At 50.3% G+C, this 10,000-nt stretch overlaps 1 protein-coding gene across 1 annotated transcript in view; it reads left to right on the forward strand.

Moving 5' to 3' along the window:
• The window catches only part of LOC122254918 (CD109 antigen), a 59,476-nt gene that overhangs the window by 45,534 nt on the left and 3,942 nt on the right, over positions 1-10,000 (forward strand). The window contains exons 14-21 of the mRNA XM_086534428.1: positions 130-327; positions 4,006-4,170; positions 4,791-4,922; positions 5,318-5,486; positions 5,997-6,261; positions 7,462-7,645; positions 8,570-8,712; positions 9,539-9,672. Of these exons, the coding sequence (XP_086390554.1) occupies positions 130-327; positions 4,006-4,170; positions 4,791-4,922; positions 5,318-5,486; positions 5,997-6,261; positions 7,462-7,645; positions 8,570-8,712; positions 9,539-9,672 (1,390 nt within the window). The remainder of the gene's footprint in view (positions 1-129; positions 328-4,005; positions 4,171-4,790; positions 4,923-5,317; positions 5,487-5,996; positions 6,262-7,461; positions 7,646-8,569; positions 8,713-9,538; positions 9,673-10,000) is intronic.

The following is a 10,000-nucleotide window of genomic DNA, read 5'->3' on the forward strand; positions in this document are numbered from 1 at the left end:
TACTAATGTTGATAGTTATGATGATAATGATAATAACAATAATGATAGTAATAGTAATAATAGTAATAACAATAATAATAGTTATAATATCAATAGTAACGATAACAAACATAATTCCGCCGTCATCAGGTCATGGCAAAGGGCGTGATGGTGTACTCTGCAACGGAAGAGCTCTCAACAGTGGGAACCAACGTCGTGTGGACAGTGAGCCTCACTGTATCGCGGGAAATGTGTCCGAGATTCACTGTTGTGGTGATTCACGTCGCTCAGGATGGTGAGCTGATGACTGATTCGGTCCACATAGCCGTTAGTCTCCAATCCCTGAAGGTAAGGATTGGTTTGGAGGGATTGGAATTGCTTATGATTGGGATTTGTGATGTTATTTTGTTTGTTTGTTAGGGGTATTGGGGCTGGGTGGTGGGTGGATGTGTTTGTGTACAGATACAGACGTACGTAATAATCATGCATTTGGAATGGGCACAATTACAGACAGACACGTGCACATTCTCTCTCTCTCTCGTTGGTTCTCGTTCTCTGTCTCTCTCTGACACTCTTTGACTCTCTCTTCTCTCTTCTCTCTATGTTTCTCTCTCTCTCCTCATCTTTACCCTATCCCCTTCTCCCTCCCCTTCCTCCTCGCCCCCTTACTCTCGCTCCTTCACAGACTTTCCTCCTTAATTTCAATTTCCCTCTCTATCCCTCCCCCTCATCCCTTCCCAATCCTCATCCCTCTTCCTCCTCTCCCTCCCCTTTTCCCCCTCCCTTTTCTTCTCTCCACCTCCTCCCACTCCCCTCTCTCTTCCCCCTTCTCTCCCCCTCCCCTTCCCCCCTTTCTCCCCCTCCCCCTCCCTTTTCCCCCCTCCTCTCCCCCTCTCCCCATCCCTTTTCCCCCTTTCTCTCCCCCTCCCCTCCCACTCCCCCATCCCTCCCCCTTTCCTCCCCCCCCCCATCCCTTTTCCCCCTGTCTCTCCCACTCCCCCATCCCTTTCCCCCCTTTCTCTCCCCCTCCCCCATCCCTTTTCCCCCCTTTCTCTCCCCCTCCCCTCCCCCATCCCTTTTCCCCCTTTCTCTCCCCTCCCCTCCCCCTCCCTTTTCCCCCTTTCCCCCCTCCCCTACCCCTCCCCCATCCCTCTCCCCTTTCTCTCTCCCTCCCCCATCCCTTTTCCCCCCTTTCTCTCCCCCTCCCCCCCCCATCCCTCCCCCGTAAGTCTGCCTCTCCCTCCCTCTCCCCTCCCCCTCCCCCCTAACTCTCCCTCCCTCTCTCCCCCATCCCCTCACATATTTCTCCTCTCTCCCTTTCCCACTCCCCCATCCCTTTTCCTCCTACCCCTTTTCTCTCCCCCTCACTCCCCCTCACCCCATCCCTTTTTTCCCCCCCCTTTCTCTCCCTCCTCCCCCCTCCCCCCATCCCTTTTCCCCCCCCTTCTCTCTCTCCTCCCCTCCCCCCATCCCTTTTCCCCCCTCTCTCTCCTCACTCTCCTCCTCCCCCCCATGCCCTTTTCCCACCCCTGTCTCTTCCCCCACCCCCCTCCCCTTCTCTATCCTCGCACTCCCCCCACTCCCCCCCCACACCCACCACCCCTCCCTCTCCCCCCGCTTCACCCCTCCCCCAATCCCACCAAACCAAACCCCCCTCCCACTTCTCCCCTTAACTCTCCCTCCTCCCACTCCCTCAAACCCCTTCCCCTCCCATCCCCACCCATTCCCCCCTCCCCCTCCCTCCCCCTCCCCTCCCACTCCCCCATCCCTTTTCCCCCTTTCTCTCCCCCCCCCCCATCCCTTTCCCCCCCTTTCTCTCCCCCTCCCCCATCCCTTTTCCCCCCTTTCTCTCCTCCTCCCCCATCCCTTTTCCCCCCTTTCTCTCCCCCACCCCCTCCCCTCCCCCATCCCTTTCCCCCCCTTTCTCTCACCCTCCCCCATCCCTTTTCCCCCTCTCCCCCTCCCCCATCCCTCCCCTCTCTCCCCCTCCCCCATCCCTCCCCTCTCTCCCCCTCCCCCATCCCCTTTTCCCCCTTTCTCTCCCCCTCCCCCATCCCTCCCCTCTCTCCCCCTCCCCCATCCCTCCCTTCTCTCCCCCTCCCCCATCCCTCCCCTCTCTCCCCCTCCCCCATCCCTTTCCCCCCTTTCTCTCCCCCTCCCCCATCCCTTTTCCCCCTTTCTCTCCCCCTCCCCCATCCCTTTTCCCCCCTTTCTCTCCCCCTCCCCCATCCCTTTTCCCCCCTTTCTCTCCTCCTCCCCCATCCCTTTTCCCCCCTTTCTCTCCCCCACCCCTCCCACTCCCCCATCCCTTTTCCCCCTTTCTCTCCCCCTCCCCTCCCACTCCCCCATCCCTTTCCCCCCCTTTCTCTCCCCCTCCCCCATCCCTTTTCCCCCCTTTCTCTCCCCCTCCCCTCCCACTCCCCCATCCCTTTTCCCCCTTTCTCTCTCCCTCCCTTCCCCCTTTCTCTCCCCTCCCCTCCCACTCCCCCATCCCTTTTCCCCCCTTTCTCTCCCCCTCCCCTCCCCCATCCCTTTTCCCCCTTTCTTCCCCCTCCCACTCCCCCCTCCCTTTCCCCCCCTTTCTCTCCCCCTCCCCCATCCCTTTTCCCCCCTTTCTCTCCCCCTCCCCTCCCCCATCCCTTTTCTCCCCTTTCTCTCCCCCTCCCTCTCCCACTCCCCCATCCCTTTTCCCCCTTTTCTCTCCCCCTCCCCCATCCCTTTTCCCCCCATTCTCTCCCCCTCCCCTCCCATCCCCCTTCCCTTTCCCCCTTTCTCTCCCCCTCCCCCATCCCTTTTCCCCCCTTTCTCTCCCCCTCCCCTCCCACTCCCCCATCCCTTTTCCCCCTTTCTCTCCCCCTCCCCTCCCCCATCCCTTTTCCCCCTTTCTCTCCCCCTCCCCTCCCACTCCCCCATCCCTTTTCCCCCTTTCTCTCCCCCTCCCCTCCCACTCCCCCATCCCTTTTCCCCCTTTCTCTCCCCCTCCCCTCCCACTCCCCTTCCCCCCCCCTTTCTCTCCCCCTCCCCTCCCCCTCCCCTCCCCCTCCCCTCCCCCTCCCCTCCCCCTCCCCTCCCCCTCCCCTCCCCCTCCCCTTCCCCACCCCTTCCCCTCCCCCTCCCCTTCCCCTCCCCTCCCCCTCCCCTCCCCCTCCCCTCCCCCTCCCCTCCCATCCCACCCCCCTCCCCCCCCTTACCCTCCCCCTCCCCTCCCCCTCCCCTCCCCCTCCCCTCCCCCTCCCCTCCCACTCCCCCTACCTTTTCTCCCTTTCTCTCCCCCTCCCCTCCCACTCCCCCATCCCTTTTCCCCCTTTTCTCTCCCCCTCCCCCATCCCTTTTCCCCCTTTCTCTCCCCCTCCCCCATCCCTTTTCCCCCTTTCTCTCCCCCTCCCCCATCCCTTTTCCCCCTTTCTCTCCCCCTCCCTCTAAATCCCTTTTCCCCCTTTCTCTCCCCCTCCCCTCCCCCATCCCTTTTCCCCCTTTCTCTCCCCCTCCCCCATCCCTCCCCTCTCTCCCCCTCCCCCATCCCTTTTCCCCCTTTCTCTCCCCCTCCCCCATCCCTCTTCCCCCTTTCTCTCCCCCTCCCCCATCCCTTTTCCCCTCTTTCTCTCCCCCTCCCCCCCTTTCCCCCCTTTCTCTCCCCCTCCCCTCCCCCATCCCTTTTCCCCCTTTCTCTCCCCCTCCCCCCTCCTTCTTCCCCCTTTCTCTCCCCCTCCCTCCCCCACTCCCCCATCCCTTTTCCCCCTTTTCTCTCCCCCTCCCCCATCCCTTTTCCCCCTTTCTCTCCCCCTCCCCCATCCCTTTTCCCCCCTTTCTCTCCCCCTCCCCCATCCCTTTTCCCCCCTTTCTCTCCCCCTCCCCTCCCCCTCCCCTCCCCTCCCCCTCCCCTCCCCCTCCCCTCCCCCTCCCCTCCCCCTCCCCTCCCCCATCCCCTTTCCCCCTTTCTCTCCCCCCCCCCCCAACCAATCCGCTTCCCCCCTCCCCCAACCAATCTCCCCCCCCATTGCAACCAATCCTTGTCTCCCCTTGAAGGTGTCCGTGAGGGTGCACCTCCGGAACGCCCTGCCGCGGAAGATGTCCGTCCTGGTGGTGGTGGAGGGAAGCGCCCACCACCGCTTCATCAACGTGGAGGAGGGCGGCCGCGTCAGCCACTTCCGCCCTCGACTCTCCTCGGGGGATCATCAGCATCTCGTTGTGGTGGGCGAGGAGCTTTTGTTTCTTTAGATGTGTGTGTGTGTGTGTGTGTGTGTATATATATATAGATATATATATTATATCTATAATATATATATATAGAGAGAGAAGAGGAGAGGGTGAGATGAGAGGGAGAGAGAGAGAGAGAGGAGGTGAGGGGAGGGAGGAGAGGGGAGAAGGAGAGAGGAAGGAGGGGAGCGAGGAGAGAGGAGAGAGAGGAGAGGGGAGAGAGGGCGAAGGCCGGGAGCGGCGCCCGAGAGCGGAGCGCCGAGCGCGAGAGAGAGAGAGAGGAAGAGAGAGAATATATTTTTTTAGATTGTGCGTGTGTGTTATGTGAATATATATATATATATATATATATATATATATTATATTATATATATATATTATATATAAATATAAAATATATATATAGCCACTCCATACTATCCATAATGTTTTATACATAGATAGATTTAGATAAAGAGAGAGAGATACATTCACACGAAGAGAGAGAGAGTGAGAGAGAGAATGAAATTCAGAGATAGAGAAAGAAGAAGACAAAATCTCTCTTAACATCAACAACACTCACCTACCATGTAAACATTCACCACACCTTACGTTCCCATTTTTTCCCCCTAAAGGTTGAAGGAGGCGGCTGGACGCAGGTGATGTTTCCTCTCGCGGTGATGAAGCAATCAGGAAAGGTAACAGTGACGATCAGAGCGCTGACACAGGTGGGCAGTGACACACGCTCCGTCACTGTTCAAGTTCAGGTAGATAATTCGCCCTGCTCCTTTCACTTGTTTGATCGAAGCCGTTTCGCTTTTGTTTCAGTTCGAGCGTTGTGAAACTTCGCGAAACACTTATTACACGTCTTGGAATTATTCAGTCTTATTCATGCTTTTATAGATAGGTTGATAAAAAGGTAGATAGATAAATAGATAGGTTGATAAATAGATAGACTGATAAATAGATAGATTGATAAATATAAATAGATAAATAGAAAAATAGATAAAGGGATAGATAAATAAATAGATAGATAAATAGAAAGATATACATATATATATATATATATATAATATATATATATATATATATATATATATATATATTATATATATATATATACGTGTGTGTCTCAACGAAGGGAGTTATTTCTCTTCCACAGCCTGAAGGAGCCTCCGTCAGGAAACACACTTCGGTGCTGCTGGACCTGAAGAGCAGAGCGACCGTGTACGAGTTCTTGGACCTGCCTGTAGACGAGAGCCCCGTGATTTCCAAGAGCATTTTCAGGCGTTATGTCTACGGCTCGCCAAAAGCCAAGGTGACACTCTCAGGTAAAAATAAAAAACGAAAATAGTGTGGAATTGCGGGTGTTCAATCCTAGTTTTATGAAAAATTCATAGCTTTTGAATGTCTGTTTATGTTATTGTGTCTGTGTCTTTTTTCTTTTTTCTTTTATTCTCTTCATTATTTGGAATAAACAGTGACAGAGGTATTCACTTCAATGTTTCAGCCAATGATGGAATTTAAGCAGGCTTCGTTGCAAACTAGAAATTGTGAAATTAAAGTATTTCCGTTACGGAAACATGAATTTACCATTTGGTCTTTGAGATAATAAGAGAAAAAAAACAGTTATGTCAAAACTACCTGAATATAATGCTTTATTAAACGACTTGAAGATATACAATTACTTCAACGCATGAAAACAAATTACTTACAATCCATCCAATTGCAACAAGTTACTCAAAAACAAATACAATTACAATACATACTTACAATCCCACCCCAAACCCAACAAAAACACTGACCCCCCTCCTCCCGTTCACCCTTCCCCCCTCCCCCAGGAGACGTATTCGGCCCCACCTCCCCGGACATGACCCTCAACTTCCAAACAGCCTTCAAGGGGCGGAAACTGAAGAGCACGGACGGAATCGCCTTCAACTTCGGCTCGACGGTGTGGACGCTGCACTACCTCCGCCTCACGAACCAGCTGGACGTGACGAAGGCGAAGAAGGCGTTCGAGTTCCTCAACGCCCAGCTGGCCGGCTTGTTCACGCGGTATCGGGACGGCGCCTTCAGGATGTGGAAGGCATCCACGCCCTCGGTGTGGTGAGTGAGAGTTGGGGGAGGGGGGAGTGCGAGTTGGGGGAGGGGGGGGGAGGGGAAGGAGTGGAGGAGGGGGGGGTTAGGGGGAGGGGAAGGGGGGAGAGAGAGGAAGGAAAGAGAAAGAGGGCGAACTGGGGGAGGGGAGGGGGTTGGGTTGGGGTTGGGTTAGGGGGAGGGGGAAAAGGGTGAAGTGGGGTGGGGTTAGGGGGAGGGGTGAAGTGGGTGGGGTTATGGGGAGGGAAAGGAGAGAGAGAGAGGAAGGGGCGGGGGAAAGGAGGGGTGAAGTGGGGTGGGGTTGGGAGGAAGGGAAGGGGAGAGAGATAAAGAGGTAGGGATGGGGAAGGAGGGGGAAAGGAACGGAGGGGAGGAGAGGGGATGGGATGGGATGGGTGGGGTGGGGATAGGAGGGAGGGAGGGATGGGAGAGAGAGAGAGGGAAGGGAGGGGAAGGATGGGAAGGAAGAGAGGGAGGGAGGGATGGGGTGGGAAAAGGAAGGGAAGGGAGGGATGGGGAGGAAAAGAAGGAGGAAAGGGAGGGATGGGGAGATAGGTAGAGAAGGGGAGGGAGGGAGAGAGGGAAGGAAAAGAAAGGTAGGGATTTTAAAGGATTCTCGTGGTATGTGTATATGATGTTTATAGAGATAGATAGATGGATAGACCGATAGATATATATGGAGGTAGGCAGGTAGATAAATATAGGTATATGTTTTACTTAATTACTATATTTCACGTGTCTGATATTGCTATTACCTATTCATTTATTGTAGTATTTTTTAAAGTATCTATTTATTGACTCATAAGTAAACATACAATCCTTAACGGGAGAACAACAAACGCAGAAACGTGTACACTGATATGAAATGAACACTGTAAGAATTTAACTATAAATCGTAATGATATCAAATGTTTATTTATTTTCTATTGTGTCTGTGTTTTATAATGCATATTTTTTATATCATTAATATGCTATAACTAGGGTTACTTTCAAACAATCTATATCATATTCTATTTCTTATTCAGAATCGTATGGCAATAGTGACAATACTAATACTAATCACCACAACAATCATCACTATTATAATATTCATATCACCATCCTCATCATCCCGTACCACCAATACCAAAGACACTCAGAATCAACAACCATTTAATACCCATAATTACAGTAATAACAACACCTACATAACACTCCCACCTCCTTCAGGATGACAGCATGGGTTCTGAGTGTACTGCTTCCGGCGCAACTAGAAGAATGGGAGAACCTAGTGTACATTGAACCACGGCTGATCAACACTGCAATTGCATTCATTCTCGAGAACCAGCAAGAGGATGGGAGTTTTAAAGAACCGTTTACCAATGTGACGCTTGATCATAAGATGTCTTCGAAGGTGCGTATTTGTTATTGTTATTAGTATAGTTATAGTTATTACTTTCATCATTATCATCATTATCATCATTATAATCCTTATCATTATTATCTTTATTGTCATTATCAATATTATTACTATCATTACTATTATTATGATCATTATCATTATTGTTATTAGAGTCACTATTATTATAATTGCTTTTATCATCATTACCATTATTATCATCATTACTATCATTATTGTTAGCATCATCATCATTATTATCATTATCAGTATCATTAATTTGCTGTATGTTGCTTTATGGATGTGTGTTTCTACGAACATTAAGTTTTATGTGTAAATACGATCTTAGATTTGATAATGATGACAATGACAACAATTATATTATGATGATAGTAGTTATATTATAGTGGTGATAATTATATTACAATAATTATTATATCCTAATGGTAATGATTATATTATGATGATAATGGAAATGACAATAAACATGAATAATAATTATAACATTAATTATGATTAATATCCCTCACTACATAACCACAAGACACTTTACAAACCATCTAACGAAAAAGAAAAAAGAAATACCCAGACGTTAGAGCAGGGGTACATTTGCACGTTTCAGGGCAATTACTTGCACAATACATGGTGTTGTAATCTGCACTCAGATTGCACTTTTCTCATTTTCTTTGTGTTGATTAGCACCACCTTTATTGAAATTTCTTGGGTGTAAGGTAATACCATTTGTTTTTACTATTATAAGTAGATCTGTAGGACTACCTGTACCAATCTAGAAATGACTGGTACAGGACGTGTTTATCGACGCGTTAGGGGTACATGGGAACCTATAAAAAGCCTAAGGGGTACTGAGGAACAAAAAGTTTGGGAACCCCTGCGTTAGAGATAAGCGAAGCCGTATATAAAAGTGCAGGCAATTGACAGAGAAGATCGTGGCCAGAAAGTGACGGCGAGGAGGCTTCCATTCCCTTGACTGCCCTGGTAACCACTGTGCTGCACGAGGCTTCACCGACTCTGGTTGCTGAGATTCACTCCAAAGCTATCACGGCGAGGGAGAAAGCTATCAGGTACGGGGCTGGCGTTGGAAAGATCGTTTTCTGTGTTTGGGGGTAGGGGATGGGGGAGGTAGGGTTTTTTTTCTGTGTTTGGGGTGGGTGGGTGGGGGGTTCTGTGTTTGGGATGGGTGGGTGGGAGGCTTCTATGTTAGGAGGATGGGGTGTATTCTGTGTTAGGGGGGTGGGGGGCGTTTTTTGTGTTAGGGGTGGGGGGTGATGGTTTTCTGTGTTAAGGAGGGTGGGGGTCGTGTTCTGTGTTAGGGGGGTCGACGGTGTTTTATATGTTAGGGGGCTGGGGGGTTTCTGTGTTAGGGAGGTGGGGGGGGGGGTTCTGTGTAAGGGGGGTCGGGGGTTTTCTGTGTTAGGGGGTGGAAGGGGTTTTATGTGTTAGGGGGGGGTGGAGGGGGTTTTATGTGTTAAGGGGGTGGGGGCGTGTTCTGTGTTAGGAGGGAGGAAGGTGTTTTCTGTGTTAGGGGGGTGGGGGGTTTCTGTGTTAGGGGGTTGATTCGTTTTTTTCTGTTAGTGATTGGCTGACTTGTTCTCTAAGTGTGAGTAAGTTTAATACGTTTTCTGTAACAGGTCGAATATACTCATTGGTTTTCATTATTTTTATGCAATTAGATTTGTCTTTTTATTTTCCCTGTAGAATATATTACCCCAAATCTTGCATCTAAAATAAAATCTTGTCTTAAAACTCTACCAACAGTTTATCTTTTCAACTACACAAAATGTTATGTCATGCATAATCATAATACCCTGCAATTTCCAACAACATCTAATTACGAGTGACTACCAGAAAAAATACCAACCTCAGTAATGCCTCTTAACGCTGCATTAGATACCTGGAGCAGAGCCTGGAGAGCGTGTGGGAACCGTACGAGTTAGCCATTACCGCCTACGCCCTCACACTCGTCAACAGCCAGGGCAAGGAAACAGCGGCGAAGATGCTCGAGGGACAAGCCAGAGTTGCAGGTAATGCTCTTGTATGGCCGAGTCGAAAACGAAACGACGAAGGGAAATACAGGGAAACACACGAATATGCTGAAGGTCTTTTCGCTTTATCACTTCCTCGGGGTATACTGATTATGCCTTTATGAAGCAGCGAAGCGAAAAGGCCTTCGGGCATATTCGTGCGTTTTCTTGTGTTTCCCTTCGTCGTTTTGTCTTCGACTTGAATCCTTCACTTGTATGTCCGAGAAACAAGGTTGTATAATGTCCATAGGGAAATAGTTGCTAAAGTTGTAATAAAAAAAAAAAACATATGTTAATAATATATGTCTCAATGCTTATTTCATGGTGC

This window comes from Penaeus japonicus, unplaced genomic scaffold (assembly GCF_977035675.1).
Source record: "Penaeus japonicus unplaced genomic scaffold, GWHDUDI00000001_assembly GWHDUDI00000041, whole genome shotgun sequence".
NCBI lineage: Eukaryota > Metazoa > Arthropoda > Malacostraca > Decapoda > Penaeidae > Penaeus > Penaeus japonicus.